The following is a 24565-nucleotide window of genomic DNA, read 5'->3' on the forward strand; positions in this document are numbered from 1 at the left end:
TTGTCTCTGTGCATTGCTCCAACTGATTGATTTTATATTTGCGTTGATAAAAGCAGTATAGGCCTATCTATGACTTATAAGTCGTGTTCCCTTTTAGCACAAATAATTACATTTATTGGATAGGTAGGTGTATGGATAAATTATGATTGAGGTGACCAAAACCAGTCAATAAGCACATCCAGCATAATTAAATATGTGTTTTTACCCTGGGGGCTTTTATTTGGTTTTGTTGAAGGGCTATGCATCATAATGGAATATTAAGTAAATATTTACACTTTAACAGTTATATTCAATCAGATTATACCACTTACCACTTATGCCCCTGCAAAGCCTACTGCAGTAAGGCATGTTGCCCTATTCTACATTTGCAACGATTTCTGCATGTAGCCTATGTAGCCTAACTTCCAATGCAAACATGGCTGTAAAAAAAGGATAGGCTATATATACTGTTTGACTAATTCAAATATACTGAAGTAGCTTGTAATAAATAATGTTGCATCAGGAGGGAGCAGAACTATCTGAATTAACATATGATTGTGTCACCATGTGGACACATTTGGTATCTTTAATTCTCATTTTTCCATGAATCCTAAGCATCATTTCATTCCGTAAATTGGTTGATATCACAAAGAAAGATGCTCCTCAAACCATACCTTGTCCCCTTAATATTTTCTTAATTTAATACTTAGGATACACAGCCAGGTTAAATACACACATTTGAGTGTTTTCCATTTAAAACTCACAACACAAAAGCAAACATGAGATATTCAATACATTGAGAATTTCTTTAGCACCAGTACAAATAAACTCATCCACACATTGGTCATTCTCTGACTTACAGTACATCTTTCCAACATGATTTTCAAAATAAAAGACATCGTCCCAGCTTGATTTGACTTGGCATGGCTAACATGTAATCAATATACAGCAGCATTCACATACATTGGTTCCTAAAATGTACACATACTGCCAAACTGGCACACACAAGCAATGCTATATGGCCTCATAACCCAATACTGTAGGTCCTTAGACATTTTTCCCCGGTGAGTGTTGTCATCCCTTATGCTCTCCAAATCTGTTTCCAGAATGATAACATAGTAAAACATGTATATAGTAAATATCCACACAATCGAGTTTCAATGAATTTGTGAGGCGTCTTGGCGATGATAATTATTTGACAATCTGGTATATTCAACTAGAAATGGCTCATTGTCATGTATTTGAGCGCAAACGTGTTTTTTTTGTTGGTTGACAATTCTATCAAAATAGTATGTAAAACAATATGCAAAGTCATTTTTTATTTCTGCACTGAGTTTAGTTTACATTATTTTGTGTAAAAAAACAACAACAGTTTAATAATGTTTAACATGGGCTTAAATTCCTGTTTCTAATCGCATGCTTCACAATATGAGTTTACATTGATGTGTATAGAGCTTGAAAAACCATTATGTGAAACTGTATCTTCAACCCTATGACACATTCAAATAACTTTTGTGAGGGTATAGAATCAAAACAATATGGGACCATTTTTATCTGTTTATCACACATTTGTGAGGCCTTAACTACGTTTTTCGAAGACCAAGTATAAATAATAGTTTATCTAAAATAATTCACACTTCTCAACAGATCATAAATGTGACTTGCTATATGCTTTGGGCACATTATAAACTAATTTATGGGACAACTGTATCCTCAAAGTAATATAGTCTACTTTTCCCAATATTGTCTGCCAGTGTATCAGTTATGCATTCCAGAATTTGCATATTGTGTCATCTGTATAAACCAAAAAGTTATTTCAACATCAAAACTAGAATATCCCAAAACGTTGTATTCTGTCAGAATACATTTTTTTTCATCAGCTACATAGCATCTGAAAATGCTAAATAATTAGTAAAATATAGCACAAAGTTGGGTCCCACAGATTGATGAAGTGAAAAAATGTTCAGATTCAGAACTTGTTTTGTTTTAGTTTGTCGATGTGATAGCAGAGCTTCAGGGCTGGTCCCAGCTTCAGTCCTAGGTACTTCATGATCATCTCACTCTTTAGAAGTAACAACGCGTTGCCGTCTATCTCCTGTGGGAAAGAAAGTCAGGTTATATCTCCACAAGTAAACTAATCATACACGTGTATCAGTGTTGTTTACTGAATTGACTGAATTAAAATAGAAGTGACCCAAATCCTGGTTAGTATTTCACAAAACATCACATCCAGATATAATCCGATCACTGTTGCAGATCCATCCACTGGACACAGATGTCAGTTCAACATCTAGTTTTGATTTACATTTGGTTAAGTTGTCAACTAACGTGAATTCAACGTGAAATCAACCAAAAAAAGTCACCATGTCATTGGATTTAGGTTGCAAGTTGGTAGCATTTTTTTTTTAAATCCCTTAAACTGATGACTTGTTGCTAATCCAAACAGTTTTCCACGTTGATTTAATGTCAGCACATTTTTTGCAGTTGTTGAAATGACGTGGAAACAATGTTTATTCAACCAGGTTTTGCCCAGTGGGCAGGCCTCAATTTCATTGAGATTTTCTGTGATTCCTCTCACCCAGTCTCCTCGCCTCCTTCTCAACTATATTGGAGGAGAAGGTCCAAGGTTCCTCTGTTCCTCCCCCCTGACCGTCTCATCCAAGGCGTTTTGAGAAGGTGAGGAGAGAGGATGCAAGGTATCAAAATATTAATTAATTAAGAGTGAGCACAAGGGTAGCCTACATGCTTCCTGAATATGTCGACATGAGGGCCCAGGGAATGGGGGTCAGCGTCTCTGATGAACCACACCACGTCCTCTACACTCCAGGTGGAAGGGTCCTTACTGGGGGGCACCTTGGATTCCTGGGAGTCCTGAGATGGATTGTACGCTGGATGAGAAAAGAGACAGATAGGTACAGAATAAAGATTTCACTACGGGTCTATTTTACCTGGTTAAGGCATTGTGATTATAGCAAGAAACAAACTTTCCCAAAATCCCCAGGTTTTCCAGAAAACCCAGTTGGAAGATCACCGGAATCAGAAGGGAATAAGCAGGAAAACCTGGTAATTTTGGGAAAATTAACAGAATTTTGCAACTCTAGTCTCCACTCTCCCAGTCTCTTACCTGTCCTGTTACCTTCCAGGAAAGTATTTGGACTAGACGTCTGTCTACACATGCCCATGGGGGAGGAGCTGTTGGGGAATTGCTGCGAGGAGCGAAACCCATAGGACGGTTTGGATGAGTAGGAGGAGCTTATGGCACTAAAGGCGGAGTCACCTGGGTCCATTGAGTAGCGTTTGTCTGACGGGTCCAGAAGGTACTCCTCTGGCATGGAGGTTTCAGCTGTGAAATGGATGGAAAGAAATTACATTAGTAAAAAAATATTTGCGATACTTTGAATCACTTTTGGATAGAAGCTGAAGTCTTTGAAATATGTATTTGAAATGCCGTTCTGTGCTTTAATTGTCCAATCCGAAGCAACAAACGCACATGTTTGGGGAATTGAGCCTAGGATATTTCTGGGGGACATGGGAGTGTTCTAGGTAGTCTTCTGGCATGGAGGTCTCAGCTGTTTGGGTAGGAATACAGGGATTTTGATAATGGATGGGATTACACATGTAAAACACCAAATTATGTGTATTTCACAAATTGTCATTCTGTGCTTCCATGTGCAATCTGAAGCAATATAGTACAATATTTGGGGAACTGAGCCCACTATATTTCAGAGGGACATTTTTTCAGAGGCTCTTGTTAAGTTACAGGACTGTGTTTTCTAAGAAGTAATGTACAATGCATCACATCTGCACTCCTACCTACACAATTGCCCCTTGTAGGATAAATAAAGTATTTTGAATGTAATTGAATAAACAACAGTACATTACCCTCTGATTGGTAGGAGGCATTATGCTGGGTGATTGGTTGGTCGCTGAAGAGGTTTTCACAGTGTAAACTACGACAGAGCTTCTTGAGGAAGCGTAGCACGTAGCCGACGCTGTTGACCACAGGCAGACTCAGAAGGTGCTGCTTCCCATCGAAGGTGGCTGGAAATCAAAAGGAACACTTGATTAACCTAGAAACTTTGTTGATTTCCTGTTGTACTAAAGCTTGTTGCAGTTAACCTTGCCCTAGGCGACACATCTCTACAGCCATGTCTGAAAGCAACAAATGTCACCCTATTCTAGAGCCTTTATGGGCCCTGGTCAAAAGTATTGCTCTCTACACTGAGTATACAAACAAGTATACTTGTTAAATCCACTTCAGTCAGCGTAGACGAAGGGAATGAGACAAGGTTAAAGAAGGATTTTTAAGCCTTGAGACAATTGAGACATGGATTGTTTATGTGTGTCATTCAGCGGGTGAATGGACATGAGACAGGAAGGATACCTAATGGTTATTAGATTATCAAATCAGTGTATGCCAATTTCTGTTATTTCCCTACGGGCTATTTCTACTAATGAAATAAATGAATATAAAACAGAAATCGTCAGTTACACTACATACAATCTGTGGGTTTATGTTATACCTGATATTTTCTCTCCTCCGTAGCCCTGTGTGAGGAGAGTGAACACAGCTTTCTGCTGGAAGGCACTGTCGATGCACCCCTGGACAGCCTGCTGCAGCACCACGGAAGGCCTGTCAGGTCCAAAATGATCTGGGAGCTGCTGCAGCTTCTTCCTATCCAGGTTAGGACCCATGTTGGCTTGCTTGTTGATGTAGATACACACTGCAGGGAACACAAAGAGAGAGAGAGAGACACCCTTGTTACCCTGCTTGTTTATGTAGATAAACACTGCAGGGAACACAATAGGAGGGATCGAAAAGGCGTGGCCCACCTGTGAGCACCTGGGGCGTGGCAGAGTGGGGGATGGTCGCAGCATCCTGGGGGATGGAGCTCATGTCTGGTTCTGGGGTGCTGCTGGGAGGTGAGATGGCCAGGGGAGTCATCACCATCCTGGGCTTCAGCTGCAGGGAGACACAAGGCTAGGATCTCAATATCTACAGGGTTATTTGTACACAGTTTAAATGGATCACTTGTAAATAATGGCATTTTATTCCAGTTTTAGGTAGCAACAATAGTCTAAAATTATCCTGTATGGCTCAGTTGATAGAGAATGTTGCTTCCACAACAGGGTTGTGGGTTCGATTCCAGGGGCCACCCATACATAAAATGTACGCTGAAGTAGCTTTGGATAAAAGGTCTTCTAGTAGTAGTACTATTATTATTAAAATATTATGGTTTGCAATTTGCATTAGTTAACTGTCACGATCGTTGGAATGAATGGACCAAAGCGCAGCGGGATCTGGGTTCCACATCTTTTTATTGCTAAGTGAAACTCACAGCAAAACAAAACAATAAACCTCAAACGAAACGTGAAGCTAACAATAGTGCTGACAGGCAACTATCCATAGACAATATCCCATAACCCACAGGTGGAAAAATGCAACTTAAGTATGATCCCCAATTAGAGACAACGATTACCAGCTGCCTCTAATTGGGAATCATAAACAAACCCCAACATAGAAAATAAACCTAAAACCCCATAGAAAATTAACCTAGAACCCCACATAGAAATAATAAACTAGACTAAAACCCCATGTCACGCACTGACCTACTCTACCATAGAAAATACAGGCTTTCTATGGTCAGGACGTGACATTAACACTCAACAGCAATCTCCATATTAATATACAGTCCAAGTCAAAAGTTTGGACACACCTACTCATTCAAGGGTTTTTCTTAATTTGTATTATTTTCTACATTGTAGAATAATAGTGAAGACATAAAAACTATGAAATAACACATAAGGAATCATGTAGTAACCAAAAAAGTTTAAACAAATCAAAATATATTTTATATTTGAGATTCTTCAAATTAGCCAGCCTTTGCCTTGATGACAGCTCTTTGCACACTCTTGGCATTCTCTCAACCAACTTCATGAGGAGGAATGCTTTTCCAATAGTCTTGAAGGAGTTTCCACATTTGCTGAGCACTTGTTGGCTGCTTTTCCTTCACTCTGCGGTCCAACTCATCCCAAACCATTTGGGTTGGGGTCAATTGGGTTGAGGTCGGGTGATTGTGGAGGCCAGATTTTCTGATGCAGCACTCCATCACTCTCCTTGGTCAAATAGCCTTCACACAGCCTGGAGGTGTGTTTTGGGTCATTGTCATGTTGAAAAACAAATGAAAGCACAAACCAGATTGGATGGTGTATTGCTGCGGAATTCTGTGGTAAGCCATGCTGGTTAAGTGTGCCTTAAAGTCTAAATAAATCACCAACAGTATCACCAGCAAAGCACACCCACACCATCACACCTCCTCCTCCACGGTGGGAACTACACATGCGGAGATCATCCGTTCACCGACTCTGCGTCTCAAAAATTACACAGCGTTTGGAACCAATCTTTAATTTGGACTCATCAGACCAAAGGACAGATTTACATTGCTCATGTTTCTTGGCCCAAGCAAGTCTCTTCTTCTTGTTGGTGTCCTTTAGTTGTGGTTTCTTTGCAGCAAATTCAACCATGAAGGCCTGATTCACACAGTCTCCTCTGAACAGTTGATGTTGAGATGTGTCTGTTACTTGAACTCTGTGAAGCATGTACTTGTGGTGCACTCTGAGGTGCAGTTAACTATAATGAACTTACCCTCTGCAGCAGAGGTAACTCTGGGTCTTCCTTTCCTGTGGCGGTCCTCACGAGAGCCAGTTTCCTCATAGTGCTTGATGGTTTTTGCGACTGCACTTGAAGAAACTTTCAAAGTTCTTGACATTTTCCTGATTGACTGACTTTCTTGTCTTAAAGTAATGATGGGCTGTCGTTTCTCTTTGCTTATTTGAGCTGCTCTTGCCATAATATGGACTTGGGTTTTTTACCAAATAGAGCTATCAAATAGAGCTTCTGTTTACCACCCCTACTTTGTCACAACACAACTGATTGGCTCAAACACATTAAGCAGGAAACAAATTCCACAAATGAACTTTTAACAAGGTCCACCTGTTAATTGAAATGCATTCCAGGTGACTACCTCAAGAAGCAGGTTGAGAGAATGCCACGAGTGTGCAAAGCTGTCAAGGCAAGGGGTGGCTACATTGAACCATCTCTATTATAAAATATATTTTGATTTGTTCAAAAGGTTTTTGGTTACTACATGAATCCATATGTGTTATTTCATAGTTTTGATGTCTTCATTATTATTCCACAATGTAGGAAAAAAAAACTGGAATGAGTAGGTGTGTTCAAACATTTGACTGGTATTGTACTTGTACAGCAATTTGTACACAAAACAAAAATATAAACGCAACATGTAAAGTGTTGGTTCCATGTTTCATGAGCTGAAATAAAATATCCAACAAAAAGCTTATTTCTCTCAAATTTAGTGCACAAATTTGTTTACATCCCTGTTAGTGAGCATTTATCCTTTGCCAAGATAATCTATCCACCAGACAGGTGTGGCATACCAAGAAGCTGATTAAACAACATGCTCATTACACAGTCGCACCTTGTGCTGGGGACAATAAAAGGCCACTCTAAAACGCCACAGATATCTCTAGTTTTGAAGGAGTGTGCAATTGGCATGCTGACTGTAGAAATGTCCACCAGAGCTGTTGCCAGAGGAATTAAATGGTCATTTCTCTATCATAAGCTGCCTCCAACATCATTTTAGAGAATTTGGCACTATGTCGAACCAGCCTCACAACCGCAGACCATGGGTATAGTGTTGTGTGGGTGAGCAGTTTGCTGATGTCAGCGTTGTGAACAGTGTGCCCCATGGTGGCGGTGGGGTTATGGTATGGGCAGGCATAAGCTACAGACAACGAACACAATTGCATTTTATCGATGTCAATGTATTTTTGTGCATTCAAATTGCCGAGTCCCTGAGGCCCATTGTGAGGCCCATTTTTAAAAAAGGTTTCTGTGACCAACAGATGCATATCTGTATTCCCAGTCAAGTGAACTCCATAGATTAGGGCCTAATTTATTTATTTAAATTGGCTGATTTCCTTATATGAATTTTAACATCTTGGAAATTGTTGCATGTTGCGTTTATATTTTTGTTCAGTGTAAATAAAATCACTTTTTATGAAATAATTCACAATATTCCCTATTCTTATTGCGACACTCACCAATCACTTAAACAATGCAGACATTTTTGCTAGGCATATACAGTGGCCAATCAGAATGCTAATTAATTAAACAAACCTACCCCATGTTAAGTCTTTTTCAGACAAATATGACCCCCACTAAATATAAATGAAATGGGGTCTGTCTTGCTACATCATCATATGCATTTTTAAACACACTGCATTTCCCATTGCCACCCCCCTTCCCCTCTCTTTCCCCCCATCCCAGCCCATACCCTCCTCTTCTTTTCCCCTCCCTTCCCATCCCTGACACTGACCTTGAAGCCAGGCTTTCTCCCCCTCTTCTTGGGAACTTTGAGAGGAGGAAGGGAATCAGGGTAGTGGGTTGGAAAATCCATCTTGCGATGAAGTGGGGGTCTCCCTCTCTTCCTGCCGGGAATCTTTCCTGGCTGGCTGGGGAGGAAGGAAGGAGACACTGCAGGCGACTGCATTTCACTGTTGTTGTCTGCTTTCTGTGCTGCTGCAAGTACACTCATTGGAGCTGCAGGGAGACATACAGGAAGGAGGGAAACACAAAGGGAGATACAATAATAATAATTTAAGACTGCATGGCTTGTAATCTAAACCACTGTTAGTGCACACGTCGTACATCAACATTGTTCTTTCCTAGAATCAATCATCTCTTCACATATAACAAACATACACATGCTACATAAGAATCTATTTACATTGTGCATCCATAATCCAGCTACTGAGGCGGATGTGGAAAAAAGATGCTGTCACATAACATTAACCACAACAACAGTAAACAGAAGAGCCTGCAAGACATTCTGCTGCAGGGCACTAATGCAGCCAGCTACAGAAAATTGAGTTGAACACTAAAAAAACAGACAACAACAAAAGGCAACAATGCCTAAAGCAAGTTCCCCCTGATGGAACAGATCTACCACCCAGTCCATCCTGTCTTCATTGTGAGCCCCAACATTCTGGCTGCTTGTCTACCAGCGCCTCCGTTACCTGATCTCCTCTGATCTAGAACGCTTGAGAAGCAAGCTCTTCCCTTCTTCGATCCCTGTTAGAGTCCAGATCACCAGGAGAAGGTTCTATGCACAGCACACTCCCTCAGCAGGCTGTGAAAGCCATTTTGCCTCTAGCTGCTGTACTGTACGTGTTTCTCCCTGCTCCTTTCGTCTCTGCTGCTGCTGCTACTGCTGCACGGCACACAGGCTGGCTGGCTGGCTGCAGACATCTCATTACACTAATGCATTCAGCAGTGGCAGAGGGAGGGAGGAATTGATTTCACTACACAGCTATGAACTACCATTACGATGACAGTGCTCACCCTAATCTTTAAAAAAGCAGAAGCTTCAAGTGCCATCCTACTGATGAAAAAAAAATGATACATACATGTCTCATATATACACAGCACAGAAGGCTATGCACACAGGCACTGCTAAATTATAACAGTGGTCAGACTATAGCAGTAGCATGCAGCATGCTTCATCCTTCCTTCATGCAGACAAAGACAATGAAAAATAGGAAGAGAAGACATAGCCAATATGCACACACCATCAGAAAGAATGAGGATTGGAGAGTATATCCCTTTTCAGTTGATCTCCTACTGAATCCTCCTCTGTTCTGTCTGTATCTGAGTGTATTTGCCTGCTTCTAAATCTCTTGAACCGCAACGCAGAGTGGAATATCCAAGCAGGGCAGATTCCACTGTAATGGTGTGTGTGTGTGTGTGTGTGTGTGTATGTATGTGTGTCTGTGTCTCTGCCAGAAACGTTCTACTGTTGTCATGGCAACAAGCCTGTAACACCATGGTGGCTGTAACTCCCATGTTTTGCCGCTTGAGTCAGGCTCCCTCAAAACTGGGAGGATGAATAATGAGTACAGAAGACATCCTCAAACCAACCGCTAACTACAATAGGAAATAGGAAATTAATTAATTTTTTATTGAGTGTGTGCATATACTACCGGTCCAAAGTTGGGACACACCTTCTCATTCAAGGGTTTTTCTTCATTTTTACTATTTTCTACATTGTAGAATAATGGTGAAGACATCAAAACTATGAAATAACACATGGAATCATGTAGTAACCAAAAAAAAAGTCTAAATATATATTTTATATTTGAGATTCTTCAAATAGTCACCTTTTGCCTTGGTAACAGCTTTGCAAACTTTTGGCATGCGGTAATATTTTCCTATCTTGAGAGTAAAAAAAACTAAAAACTATAGTAAGTGCCTCTCCAGCTGAATTAAAAAATAAAAAAATCTATTTGTATTATCTTATTTTATATCGATTTAATCAAAAACTATACATCGTACTCCACAGTATGTCAAAGTGTAGGTCTATGTAAGTCGTCTAGGTGTAGCAGGTAAGGCGGAGTCAGGCGCAGGACACAGAGATGAGTAATTCACGTAACTTTACTCAAAACATAAAATATTCCAAGAAGGAAAATAATCAACCTCACAAATACAGACCAACTTACAACGAACAAACACGCACAAAACCATGGGGACCCAGAGGGTTAAATAAGGAACATTTAATAATGGGAATGGAAACCAGGTGTGTACAATGAAGACAAAACAAATGGAAAATGAAAAGTGGATCGGTGGCGGCTAGAAAACCGGTGATGCCGAATGCCGCCCGAACAAGGAGAGGGACTAACTTCGGCGGAAGTTGTGACAGTCTAGTTCTTGTACTTCCAATGAGTGATATTATACGGCTCTACAATGGATTACGTTTGTTTGTGACCAAGTGGGATATTACCACATCTGGGAAAAATCCATTTGGAAGGCCCTCCAACTGGTAATTACTAGTTAAATCAGCCATGAATCCCCTTGTGACACAGGGAATGGAAGCTTGTGGTGTGCAACAAGGAGGGGCAACTGAATGCAAGATTCTCAAAAACAAATGAAATTGTTAAAATAAGTCTAGCCTGTCTATCTATGGGTAGGTAACAGGGTTGATGTTGCGCTCATTTTCACTACAAAACACCAGAAAATGGCCAAAGTAGAACCAGCACCTACTTTTACACTATGATTTGACTATTAGATGTTCAATGTTTCTTTTGAAATTGACCACATTAAAACAAAAGTTCAGTTCACGTAACAGGGTTGACCTTGAAATTAGACAGATGTAAATGAATCACTAGTCACATCAAATCAATAATAACCTTCATAAATTACTAAAAATGCACTTTAGCAAGTCTTCATTCATATTGACAATTAGATGCATTGAATTCTCCATGTGGACTACACCAAAGGGCACTTCATTTCATATAAAAGTATTTTAAAATTAAAAATGTGTAAAAATGTCTACTTAACATATCAAAGGACACTCATTTTGTGGAACGAACCAGTTCTGACCGTTGGAATGTTCTCGTCAAGTTTGTTTGTTCGTTCATTTGTCATATGCACATGAAAGACATGTAGTCACTACATGACAAATACAGTGCTTTTGGAAAGCATTCAGAACCCTTGACTTTTCCACATTTGGTTACGTTACAGCCATATTCTAAAATGGATTAACATGTTTTTTTCCCTCTTCAATCTATACACAATAACCCATAATGACAAAGCAAAAACAGGTTTAGACATTTTTGCAAATGTACTTTTATTTTATTTAAAAAAACGAAATATCACGTTTACATAAGTATTAAGACAATTTACTCAGTACTTTGTTGAAGCACCTTTGGCATCGATTCCAGCCCCTAGTCCTTTTGGGTATGATGCTACAAGCTTGGCACACCTGTATTTGGGAAGTTTCTCCCATTCTCCTCTGCAGATCCTCTCAAGCTCTGTCAGGTTGGATGGGTAGGATTACTGCAGAGCTATTTTCAGGTCTCTCCAGAGATGTTCAATCAAATCAAATCCAACTTTATTTGTCAGTCGCTCCGAATACAACAAGTGTAGACTTTACTGTGAAATGCTTACTTACAAGCCCTTAACCAACAGTGCAGTTCAAGAAGAGTTAAGAAAATATTTACCAAGTTGACTAAAATAAAAAGTAACACCATAAGAATAACGAGGCTATATACAGGGGGCAATGGTACCGAGTCAGTGTGCGGGGTACAGGTTAGTTGAGATCATTTGTACATGTAGGTGAGGGTGAAGTGACCGCTTGCCAAGCGGTACCAGAGAAAACAGTCTGTGACTTGGGTGACTGGAGTCTCTGACAATTTTATGGGCTTTCCTCTGACACCGCCTATTGTATAGGTCCTCGATGGCAGGAAGTTTGGCAGTACTGGGCCATTCACACTACCCTCTGTAGCGCCTTACGGTCAGATGCCGAGCAGTTGCCATACCAGGCGCTAATACAACCGGTCAGGATGCTCTCGATGGTGCAGCTGTAGAACCTTTTGAGGATCTGGGGACCCATGCCAAATCTTTTCAGTCTCCTGAGGGGGAAAAGGTTTTGTCATGCCCTCCTCACAACTGTCTTGGTATGTTTGGACCATGATAGTTCGTTGGTGATGTGGACACCAAGGAACTTGGAACTCTCGACAGGCTCCACTACAGCCCCGTCGATGTTAATGGGGGCCTGCTCGGCCCGCCTTTTCCTGTAGTCCACAATCAGATCCTTTGTCTTGCTCACATTGAGGGAGAGGATGTTGTCCTGGCACCACACTGCCAGTTCTCTGACCACCTCCCTATAGGCCGTCTCATCGTTGTTGGTGATCAGGCCTACCACTGTTGTGTCGTCAGCAAACTTAATGATGGTGTTGGAGTCGTGTTTCGCCACGCAGTCATGGGTGAACAGGGAATACAGGAGGAGACTAAGTACACACCCCTGAGGGGCCCCAGTGTTAAGGATCAGCGTGGCAGACGTGTTGTTGCCTACTCTTACCACCTGGGGCGGCCCGTCAGTGTTTAGTCCCAGAGTCCTCAGCTTAGTGATGAGCTTTGAGGGCACTATGGTGTTGAACGCTGAGCTGTAGTCAATGAACAGGTCGACCGATTATGATTTTTCAACACCGATACCAGGACCGAGTATTGGAGGACCAAAAAAAAAACGATACCGATTAATCAGACGATTTTTATATATTCGTAATAATGACAATTACAACAATACTGAATGAACACTTTTATTTTAACTTAATATAACACATAAATAAAATCAATTTAGTCTCAAATAAATAATGAAACATGTTCAATTTGGTTGAAATAATGCAAAAACAGTGTTGGAGAAGAAAGTAAAAGTGCAATATGTGCCATGTAAAAAAGCTGGTCAAATCCAGAAACTATCATTTCGAAAACAGAAGGTTTATTATTCTTTCAGTGAAATACGGAACCGTTACGCATTTTATTGAACGGGTGGCAACCCTAAGTCTAAATATTGCTGTTACATTGCACAACCTTCAATGTTATGTGATAATTATGTAAAATTATGGCAAATTAATTACGGTCTTTGTGAGGAAGAAATGGTCTTCACACAGTTCGCAGCGAGCCAGGTGGCCAAAACTGCTGCATATACCCTGACGTGAATGTGCTAAGCAGGAATCAGGAGGATAGAATTATGGTCAGATTTGCCAAATGGAGGTTGGGGAGAGCTTTGTATGCATCTCTGTGTGTGGAGTAAAGGTGGTCAAGGATTTTTTTTTCTCTGGTTGCACATGTGACATGCTGGTAAAAATTTGGTAAAACTGATTTAAGTTTGCCTGCATTAAAGTCCTCGGCCACTAGGAGTGCTGCTTCTGAGTGAGCCTTTTCTTCTTTGCTTATGGCCTTATAGAGTTGGTTGAGAGCAGTCTTAGTGCCAGCTTCGTTCTGTGGTGGTAAAAAGATGGCTACGAAAATTATAAATGAGAACTCTCTTGGTAGATAGTGTGGTCTACAGCTTATCAAAAGGTACTCTACCTCAGGCGAGCAATACCTTGAGACTTCTTTAATATTAGACATCGCACACCAGCTGTTATTGACAAATAGACACACACCCCCACCCTTCGTCTTACCAGAGGTAGCGTCTCTGTTCTGCCGGTGCATGGAACATCCCGCTAGGTCTATATTGTCCGTATCATCGTTCAGCCACGTCTCAGTGAAATATAAGATGTTAGTTTTGATGTCCCATTGGTAGGATAATCTTAAAACGTAGGTCATCAATTTTATTTTCCAATGATTGCACGTTAGCAAGAAGAACGGATGGCAATGGGAGTTTACTAGCTCGCCTACGGATTCTCAGAAGGCTGCCTGATCTGCGGCTCCTTTTCCTGCGTCTTTTCTTCACGCAAAAGGCCACGCATCTGGGCATATTCCAGTGAGAATGTAAAACGTCAGCCATGTTCTTTGTCGCCATCAGGTTCAAGTCCGGTCTCTGACTGGGACGCTCGAGGACATTCAGAGACTTATCCCGAAGCCACTTCTGCGTTGTCTTGGCTGTGTGCTTAGGGTGATTGTCCTGTTGGAAGTTGAAACTTGGCCCCAGTCTGAGGTCCTGAGCAGTTTTTCATCAAGGATCTCTCTGTACTTTGCTCCGTTCATTTTTCCCTCGATCCTGGCTAGTCTCCCAGTCCCTACCGCTGAAAGACATCCCCACAGCATGATGCTGCTACCACCATGCTGCACCGTAGGGTAGGTACCAGGTTTCCTCCAGACGTGACGCTTGGCATTCTGGCCAAAGAGTTCAGTCTTGGTTTCATCAGACCTGAGAATCTTATTTATCACTGTCCGAGAGTCCTTAGGTGCCTTTTGGCAAACTCCAAGCGGGCTGTCATGTGCCTTTTACTGAAGAGTGGCGTGGTGGAGTGCTGCTGAGATGGTTGTCCTTCTGGAAGGTTCTCCCATCTCCACAGAGAAACTCTGGAGTTCTGTCAGAGTGACCATCGGGTTCTTGGTCACCTCCCTGACCAAGGCCCTTCTCCCCACGATTGCTCAGTTTGGCCGGCGGCCAAACTACGGGATGGGTGTCCCTAAACCTGGACGGTTGTTGCTAACGTGTGCTAATGTGACTAGAATGACGTTGTATACAGCTATTGGGCGGCAGGGTAGCCTAGTGGTTAGAGCATTGGACTAGTATCCGGAAGGTTGCAAGTTCAAACCCCCGAGCTGACAAGGTACAAATCTGTCGTTCTGAACAGGCAGTTAACCCAGGCCGTCATTGAAAATAAGAATTTGTTCTTAACTGACTTGCCTAGAAAAGGTAAAGGTCAAATAAATTTAAAAAAATTCCGGTACATAGACATGTCTAATATGTTCAATTAACAGTAGCTATTACAGTGAAAAAATACCATGCTATTGTTTGAGGAGTGCACAACAACAACAAAAATGATCACAGCAACTGGATTGATACATTCACCTCTGAAGGTAAATAACATACTTACATTCAGTAATCTTGCTTTGATTTGTCATCCTAAGGGTCCCAGAGATAAAATATACCATCATTTTGTTTGATAAAATCAATTGTGATGTTCAAATGCGGGAACTGGGGTCTACAGTTTGACCCCACCGCTGTCTCTGGCTCCACACCCACCCCGCCCGGCCATCTAGATGTGTGAAAGTTAGTGTATAAGCTAATGATCCATCATGTATGACATTCCTGGGAGTGTGTAAACTTTTATTTTTTAATACCATAGCATTTTTGTATGTTATCTATAGTTATGTACTTGACAATGTATTAATTGACCAATTCGGCACATTTGGGCAAACTTCATACAAAATATTGTGTAGTAATGTAATTATTCAACTGAAAGTATGGCCTTTCTCTTGCATTTCAAAGATGAAAATGTATGGTTTTATGGTTTATATTATCTTTTACCAGATCTAATGTATTATATTATCCTACATTATTTTCACAATTACACAAACTTCAAACGGTTTCCTTTCAAATAGTATCAATAATTTGATGTCCTTGCTTCAGGTCCTGAGCTACAGGCAGTTAGTTATATGTGGGTATGTCATTTTTGGTGGAAATTGAATTTTTTTGTTATTGAACGTCATTTTAAAACAAGCTCAAGACTTTTATTTTGTCTGCTGCTTTTGGAAGCTGCAAAGCAACTAAAGGCTGGGCTACATTTGCTTGATTGACTAGCTAACTTTGACTAGCTACGTTCAGTTCATGTCCTTTCCATTCCTGACAAAAGTTTGTAAGTATAAAAAATATTTGTAACTGAGTAAAGGGAGACGTAAAGTAAGAATTGAATGTGTAAATGTTCATTCATAGTCGTAACATAGGGTTTGTACATTTACAGATCTAATTTAATGGTTACGTTTCATGTTTCACACATGGCTTTTCTTACGATCTTAACAATTTAGGTATGGACTTTCTTACGATCCTAACAATACATACGTTCAACCTTTTGGCAGCTATCTGGCTCCAAATACATTCAGCCTCTTGCAAATTGAAGGGAAATTATGAAACATTGAGAGAAGAAAGATCAATTGTAAAAAAAAATCTAATTAATTGGTACATTGGAATCCTGGCTTACCTTGGCAACCGTGAATACACATCACTGGATGCTATGCTACTGGCCTCATATCATGAATATGCATGAATATCCATCTGGAGACATCTCAAAGTTAGTGTTTTTTCTCAAAGTCCTACTTATACACTCTAGCAACTAAGTATTACAAAAATTATATTCTATCAAATAAATCTCATGTGATAAAATAAGCCATTCATTTTTGTTGTTGACCAAATTCGACACTCATTGATTTCTCTCTTTCAAACTCTTTGCTTGGTGGACGAAAACGAAAAGAGTGCCACCTGCTGGAGGGCCATACATTTTCCGCCGAGTTGGGCCTCTCTCTTCTAATACTGCCCTCTCCTGACGCACTTCAGAATGGTTTTGTGCATTTCCGCCTTGTTCAATAAAGTTGGAATTGAAGCCAAAATGGCGACGTGCATGTTGTCGTCAAAGATGTCGCCCTTGGTGTCACCCATCATTAGATTTCTACTGAAAGATCAGTACTATTCCTCGAAAACGATATGTAACGGTGTGACTAACATTTCCAGACGAGGTGAGCACATTATTTTGGTGAGGCAAGAGCTAGATTGACTGCTGTGTTTTGTTCAAAATGAGTACTGACAGTTAGTTAGCATAGCTAACTTCTCTAAACCGCTAGTGTCAGCTGTCAAACGTAATTATATTCATGACCTGTCTAGTTAGACTAGATAGCGAATTATCTAGCAACCTATGCGTCAATCAGCCATTATTATAATTACATTGTTAGATAGCTACTTACATTGTTACGGTGTTTACACAACTTACCTTTTAGAGACGAAGGAATATCGAATCGCTGACTGAACCTTTTGGCTTTGGACAGTTTGCTCGCTAAATGAATAACGTTACGTTTCTGCTCTTCGCACGTTAACCAATAACCGCCACAGGTGGTCTCGCTAATTATTTAACTAGTTCTAGTACTAATACAGCTTCAGGATGTACCGATAATTCCGATTCCGTGATCTTTTCTACTGCTCAGGCTATTCGACGGATGCTCTCCCCCAGCCGGCTGCAGAAGACAGCAATGCTGCCGCAGCGTACAGCGGACCACTGGAGCACTACAACAGTCTGGTCAGGGATGAGTCGCTGCAAGAGGACCCACATCAAAAAGCCGTGGTTCAGACCTTGGATAAAATGCACAAAACCCTAAGAGGTTACAACAACCAGCCTACGTCCCTCTTCTCGAAGGTAATCTGATTTCTATGCATGTTCTTACTGATGTCAATAATACATTATTTGATTTTTACCACTGTCAAAACACATTAAATAAAGTATAGACTATAATCTATAGTTAACCCTGTATTCACACAGACTCACAATACATTGCACACTGTCTATTTTATTTTACAGTTTTTCTCTAAGCCAAAGCCCCCAAAAGGGTACTACATCTATGGAGATGTTGGTAAGTAGTAGCTCTATAATATCCATCTTTGTGCTGCCACTTTAGCATTACATTTATGATATTTCCCTTTTTGACTACATTGCACATTTGAAACAATGAATTATCATTCTGTTTTTCTCTGTTTTATTTATAGGCACAGGGAAAACGATGGTAATGGACATGTTCTACTCCTACGTGGAGACAGAGAAGAAAAAGAGGGTCCATTTCCACGGCTTTATGTTAGATGTACATAATAGTACGTTAAGTTGTGTCGCTAAATGGCGATTTGACATGACTTGTTGATCATACTTAATGTCAATAATGAGTTGAGCAATAGATTCAGATTTGATTGATTGATTAATTGAACTGAGATCTATGAGTGGGTCCAGAGTCGACTCAATCTTTGTTCTTTTACTTACTGTATTTAGGGATACATCGCCTTAAAAAGAGCCTGCCAAAAAGGAAAGCTGGGAGGATGGCTAAAGTCTATGACCCGATTGCACCAATAGCAGAGGAGATCAGTGAAGAGGCCTGTCTGTTGTGCTTTGATGAGTTTCAGGTGAGGTCTGGGGGATATTTCTCTTACTGATCACTTGTAACTACTGTTATACCTTCATGTTATAATTGTGCAAAATCATCTGAATAGCATTAGCTAATGTATGGATGTGATAATGAGGAATCCTGTTTTAGCCAAAGCCTGTTTTAGAGTTGGACTAATAAAGTTCTATTCTATGCATGCTTCCCAGTTTTGGACGCATGAAAATATAACAGGATAGAGCAATATGAGTGAATTGGTTGTAAATTCATTCCACAGGTGACAGACATTGCAGATGCCATGATTCTGAAACAGCTCTTTGAAAACCTCTTTAAGAATGGGGTTGTCGTCGTGGCCACGTCCAACCGCCCCCCAGAGGGCAAGTAGAATATTACATCACAAAACAAATACCTTGTTGAGCTGCGTTCAGCACAATCCATAGAGGACAATCTATACTGATCTAACCAGACCTATTCCTCTCTTCTAGATTTGTACAAGAACGGACTACAGAGGGTCAACTTTGTGCCATTTATTGCTGTGTTGAAGGTAAATAAGAAATACATTTCTGATTTATTTTGTATATAAGACATGTATTCTACTGTATTTTAGTCAATGCCACTCTGACATGGCTCATCCTAATATTTATATATTCCTTAATCCTATTCTTTTACTTTTAGATTTGTGTGTGTTGATGTGAATTGTTAGATACTACTGCACTGTTGGAGCTAGGAACACAAGCATTTCGCTACATCTGCTAAATATGTGTATGTGACCAATAAAATGTGATTTGATTTGAAAACATACAGGCAAGGTTTATCTTACGGTAGTCTGCCTCTTTCATGCAGAACTATTGCCAAGAGCTTCGTCTGGACTCTGGGATAGACTACCGCAGAAGAAACAGACCCTTAGCTGGGAAACTGTACTTCCTGTAAGAACTGCATGGTGCAAACCATGGATACAGCAATGAGGCATTTCAATACTCAAATTACTAGGTTATCTTTGGTAGTATTTATTTTAATATGGAACTCTTTCTTTCAAGCCAATTTGTGTTTGATCAGTATAGTTTCATGTTTTAAATAATGTGGTTCATCATATTTTGCTATGTTACCCTTTTTCGACACAGCTCAAGTGAACCTTGTGTTGAGGCAATACTGGACAAGATGTTTGACGAGCTGGCCTTCAAACAGAACGACAGTAAGATGCTCACGTTGTCATTGAGTGTAGATAAAGAGGGATCGGTGGAGCGGTCTGTAATTATAAGTGCATGATATGAACATAACATTCTGTATTAATGGTATACTTAATAATATATTGAGCCTCATTGTGTTCCATCATGTTGAGTTTATTACTTGTAATTTAGCTGAACCAGATGTTCATTTTCTTTCTCTAGTAACACGGCCAAGGACTCTGAAACTGCTAGCCAGGGAGGTCAGTCTTATGAAAACCTGTGGGACCATAGCAGACTGTACCTTCGAGGAGCTGTGTGATAGAGTAAGTGACCACAGCAGACTGTACGTTTGACTGTACGTCCTGTGTTACCTAGTTAGGAAGAGTTGTTGGTTCAATTCCCACAGGGATCACATAGGCATACTAAATACAGTGAGCTCCAACAGTATTGGGACACGTGATGTTATTGCTCTGTACTACTATGATGTTAAAATGCAGAATGTCAGATTTCATTTGAGGGTATTTAAAAAAAAAAATCCATCTCAGGTCAAACGTTTAGAAATTACCGCACTTTTTTTTTTAACCCAGATTATTTTGTGCCCAATACAAAGGAATGGTCAATTATGTATTGTCATTTTGGAGACACTTTTATTGTAAATAAGAGTATAATATGTTTCTAAACACTTCTACATTAATCTGAACGCTACCATTATTACGGATAGTCCTGAATTAATCGTGAATAATGATGAGCGAGACAGTTAGATGCACAAATATCATACCCCACCCCCCCTAACTTTCTCACTCATTATTTACAATTTAATTCAGGACTATCTGTAATCATGGTAGCATCCACATTCATGTAGAAGTGTTTAGAGACATATTCTTATTTCCAGTAAAAGTGACTCAAATGACACAATACATTATTTACCATTCATTTCTATTGAGCACAAAATAGTCAAACACAACCAAAACAAACAGCAAATGCATCCAACAAGTTTGTAGAGTCACAAGCTTGATGCAACCATTGTGTGCTAAGAAGATTGGACCAAATATTAAACTTTTGACTACTTTGATACATGTAAGTGAATTTGTCCCAATACTTTTGGTTCCATAGAATGGGGAGAGTAAATGAAGTGCTGTAGTTTCTAAACGGGTCACCCGATAGGGATGAAAATACCCTCAAATTAAAGCTGACAGTCTGCACTTTATCCTCATAGTCATTGTATCATTTCAAGTCCAAAGTGCTGGAGTACAGAGCCAAAACAACAAAACATATCACTGTCCCAATACCTTCGGAACTCACTGTATGTATGCACTCACTGTACTGTAAGGGGCATACTTATACATGATGTGTTTTGTATTCTAGCCATTGGGTGCCAGTGACTACTTGGAGATTTCCAGGCAGTTTGATACTGTATTCATCAGGAACATTCCCCTGCTCACTATGAACAAGAAGACTCAAGCGAGACGCTTGATCACGCTTATCGATGCCTTCTATGAACACAAGGTAACATTACAAACCACTTAGTTTTAATTGATGTTATTTATTTGCACCTAATAAGAAACCAAATCAACAAGCATAATCATACAGGGAGGTTGAAACAGAGGGCTTTATTTCTAAGCTCGAGGCTGGATAATTTTAATATAGTACGGTTTATAAGGAAACTTTGTCTTTGCGCCATAAATTATTATCTCACATCTTCTATTATTGTAACACATTGTGATTGTTTTTTGAGACTATCCTTTGATATGAGTGTGCTTTTTATATGTACTGTTGAGGTTGTTTGATTAGCATTGTTGGATGCACTTTTGTTTTGAGTTGCTAAAAACTAGCCTGGTCCCAGATTTAGGACCAGGCTTGATGAGAACAACCAGTGTTAGTAAATGTCTCATCCTGGGTCCCCCAGGTACGAGTGGTGATTCTGGCCGATCACCCTCTGGATGACATCTTTGTACACGACGGAGATCACGAACACCACCATCATGAACTCATGGATGATCTCAACCTAAAAAAGGTACAAATTGCAGCCAAATACTCCCAACATTATTTTCTTGATCTCTAACTTAGAGAGTATATGACTTACAATATACTGAGTGTACGAAGCATAAGGATATTGAGTTGCACCCCATTTTTTTACCTCAGAACAGCCTCAATTTGTTGGGGCAAGGTGTTGAAAGCCTTTGACAAGGATGCTGGCCCATGTTGACTCCAATGCTTCCCACAGTTGTCAAGTTGGCTGGAGGTCCTTTGGATGGTGGACCATTCTTGATACACACAGGAAACTGTTGAGCATGAAAAACCCAGCGGAGTTGCAGTTCTTGACACACACAAACTGGTGCGCCGGGCACCTACTACCATACCCCGTTCAAAGACACTTAAGTCTTTTTTTTCTTGCCCATTCACCCTCTACATGGCACAAATACACAATCCATGTTTCAATTGTCTCGAGGCTTAAAAATCCTTCTTTAACCTGTCTTCTCCCCTTCATCTACACCAGGGGTCTCCTAAAAGGTTAATCGCAGCCCACCTTTGAGTAGCTCGCCAAACAATTCTGAAAGTATATGCGATTTTCAAGTACTCCACCGTAAACTGTCATTAACAAATATCATTTGTATCTATTATTTGTTATTTTCAAACTTTCCCATTAAATGAGCAGTAGCAATACAGAATCATCACTCGACTGGCGCCTTAGAAGGCATATTCTTTTACTCGCTAGATGCACAATTAAAGGGCCAGATGCACAATTTAAGGGGAATTTCTTCCAGTCTTCCAGAACAAAGATAGAGACATTCTATTTTGTTGTTTCTCTATGAACAATTGTAATTTTGAGAGTGAAAGACAAAAAAAATACAACTGAGAAAATAATTTGGGAAAATATAAAACTATTTTTTGGGGGGGGGGGGGGGGGGGGAAGAATCACAGATTTTATAGGGCCCCCTTAGTGGTTTATTAACCATTTAGTTTACCAGGTATATTGACAGTACATAGTGCACTACTTTCTCTGGTACACTAAAGACACTGGAGAAGAGAATAAATGTGCTTATTTGAAAGCTAGAAAAGTATCTTGCGACATGTTTTATTTTTAAAAAAGTAGTTAATCATGCTAGAAATGTTTAGAGCCCCCTGATCTACACCGATTGAAGTGGATTTAACAGGTGACATCAGTAAGGGATCATAGCTTTCACCTGGTCATGGAAAGAGCAGATGTTCCCAATGTTTTGTACACTATGACCTTCTGTTTGTTGACTTCTCAGCTTCTCTCCAAAACTGCTTTGTTCTCAGGCTTTAGGAAAATACCAAACACTCTCACTAATGGTGTTTTTCTATTGAATGCATTTACACCCTCATGTGTTGTTCCTGGATCAGGATGCAGCCAGTGAGTTGTCTATCTTCAGTGGAGCAGAGGAGATCTTTGCCTTCCAAAGGACAGTGTCTCGCCTCACTGAGATGCAGACTGAAGAGTACTGGCTGGAAGGGGACAGGAGCACCATCACCACGTAGCTGTACAGTACCCCTCACCAACCCTCTAAACCCTTCACTACCTGCAAGGACAGTGAAAACCACCTCACCAGTACAGACTATCAGTTAATTTGACGGGATCAGTTTGAGCGTGGCGAGGCGCAGAATCACCAATCATGATCACATATAATAAGTGTGATTTGTAGATCAGTGATTCTACGCCGTCCGACTGCAAAGTAGTCCGTCTCAAACATGCACATACACTACCATGAGGGACTCCAAACAATGGAATATATTTATTATACTAAGAAAGTATGACTTCAAGCCTTTGATTTTACTTTGCCATTGCACTTTACAAACTGACCATATTGTGCAGAACATTTTAAGTTAAACCTTTATCTGTGGATTTCTTTCTATACTGTACACATACGATAGATAGGGTATTTGTGTGAATGGCTTTTGCAAAAAAAGTTCAATGAAATCCACTTCTACAAATGGTAGAACTACTGGTTCAAAGTACATTTGTTATTTTATTGATATCTTATAATGAAAAGGATTGTCTATTTTAATAAGTGATGTACTGTATGATTTTATTGAGACGATCATAGAGAGTGATGACTACAGTATGGTTCATATGGATGTATGTAAGGCTGCTTGTCTCTGATGTTAAAAGCAACATCCTGCCCTCTTCATGGTTTTTAAGTTTTATTTAGCAAACATAAATTACTGTAACCTGAGTGCCAGCCTATACTGTGCTGCCATGCCACCTCTTTGTCACTCATTGTCAAATCAAATAATTGGAGTGGGAAATAGTACAAACATCTAGGATCAGGCTAGGAAACATAGATTACCGGGCACAATTGTGTAGTTTGACATGACATACACTTTATGACCAAAAGTATGTGGACATCTGCTCGTCAAACATCTCATTCCTAAATCATGGGAATTAATATGGAGTTGGTCCTCCCCTTTGATGCTTTAACAGCCTCCACTCTTCTGGGAAGGCTTTCCACTAGATGTTGGAACATTGCTGAAGGGACTTGCTTCCATTCAGCCGCAAGAGCAGTAGTGAGATCGGCACTCGCAGTTGGCGTTCCAATTAATCCCAAAGGTTTTAGATGGGGTTGAGGTAAGGGCTCTTTGCAGGCTAGTCAAGTTCTTCCACACCGATCTTGAACAAATTATTTCTGTATGGAACTCGCTTTATGCACGGGGGCATTGTCATGCTGAAACAGGAAAGGGCCTTCCCATAACTGTTCCCACAAAGTTGGAAGCACAGAAGCGTCTAGAATGCTGTAGCGTTAAGATTTCCCTTCACTGGAAAAAGGGGACCTAGCCCAAACCATGAAAAACAGCCCCTGACCATTATTCCTCCAACACCAAACTTTACAGTTGGCGCTATAGATTCGGGCAGGTAGCGTTCTCCTGGCATCCGCCAAACCCAGATTAGTTCGTCGGACTGCCAGATGGTGAAGTGTGATTCATCACTCCAGAACGCGTTTCCACTGGCAGCGAG

The 24565-nt window shown here is 40.3% G+C and overlaps 2 protein-coding genes across 5 annotated transcripts; one reads left to right on the forward strand and one right to left on the reverse strand.

Annotated features, from left to right (window-relative positions):
• Positions 1–194: 194 nt before the first annotated feature.
• Positions 195–17527, reverse strand: LOC110497578 (Scm polycomb group protein like 4). Of its 3 annotated transcripts, XM_036954535.1 has the most exons (9): positions 9631–9810; positions 9079–9319; positions 8379–8602; positions 4813–4942; positions 4503–4703; positions 3862–4020; positions 3104–3322; positions 2722–2867; positions 195–2074 (listed from the first exon to the last, which is right to left on the reverse strand). In XM_036954535.1, the coding sequence occupies exons 3-9, from the start codon at positions 8595–8597 to the stop codon at positions 1949–1951; spliced, it is 1200 nt and encodes a 399-aa protein (XP_036810430.1). In that variant the 5' UTR covers positions 8598–8602; positions 9079–9319; positions 9631–9810; the 3' UTR covers positions 195–1948. The 3 variants fall into 3 exon arrangements, with proteins under 3 accessions (XP_036810430.1, XP_021429426.1, XP_021429427.1); XM_021573751.2 differs by lacking the exons at positions 9079–9319; positions 9631–9810 and adding an exon at positions 17275–17527; XM_021573752.2 differs by lacking the exon at positions 9079–9319.
• Positions 16888–24396, forward strand: afg1la (AFG1 like ATPase a). 2 transcript variants are annotated; one of them, XM_036954534.1, is made up of 13 exons: positions 16888–17023; positions 17486–17694; positions 17857–17908; positions 18042–18143; positions 18316–18446; positions 18702–18801; positions 18910–18968; positions 19250–19350; positions 19546–19616; positions 19813–19913; positions 20956–21096; positions 21497–21604; positions 22957–24396. In XM_036954534.1, exons 1-13 carry the CDS (start codon positions 16897–16899, stop codon positions 23089–23091), a joined length of 1437 nt encoding a protein of 478 aa, XP_036810429.1. In that variant the 5' UTR covers positions 16888–16896; the 3' UTR covers positions 23092–24396. The 2 variants fall into 2 exon arrangements, with proteins under 2 accessions (XP_036810429.1, XP_021429424.1); XM_021573749.2 differs by having other exon boundaries at positions 19268–19350.
• Positions 24397–24565: the final 169 nt, after the last annotated feature.

The sequence above is a fragment of the Oncorhynchus mykiss genome, chromosome 19, assembly GCF_013265735.2.
Source record: "Oncorhynchus mykiss isolate Arlee chromosome 19, USDA_OmykA_1.1, whole genome shotgun sequence".
NCBI lineage: Eukaryota > Metazoa > Chordata > Actinopteri > Salmoniformes > Salmonidae > Oncorhynchus > Oncorhynchus mykiss.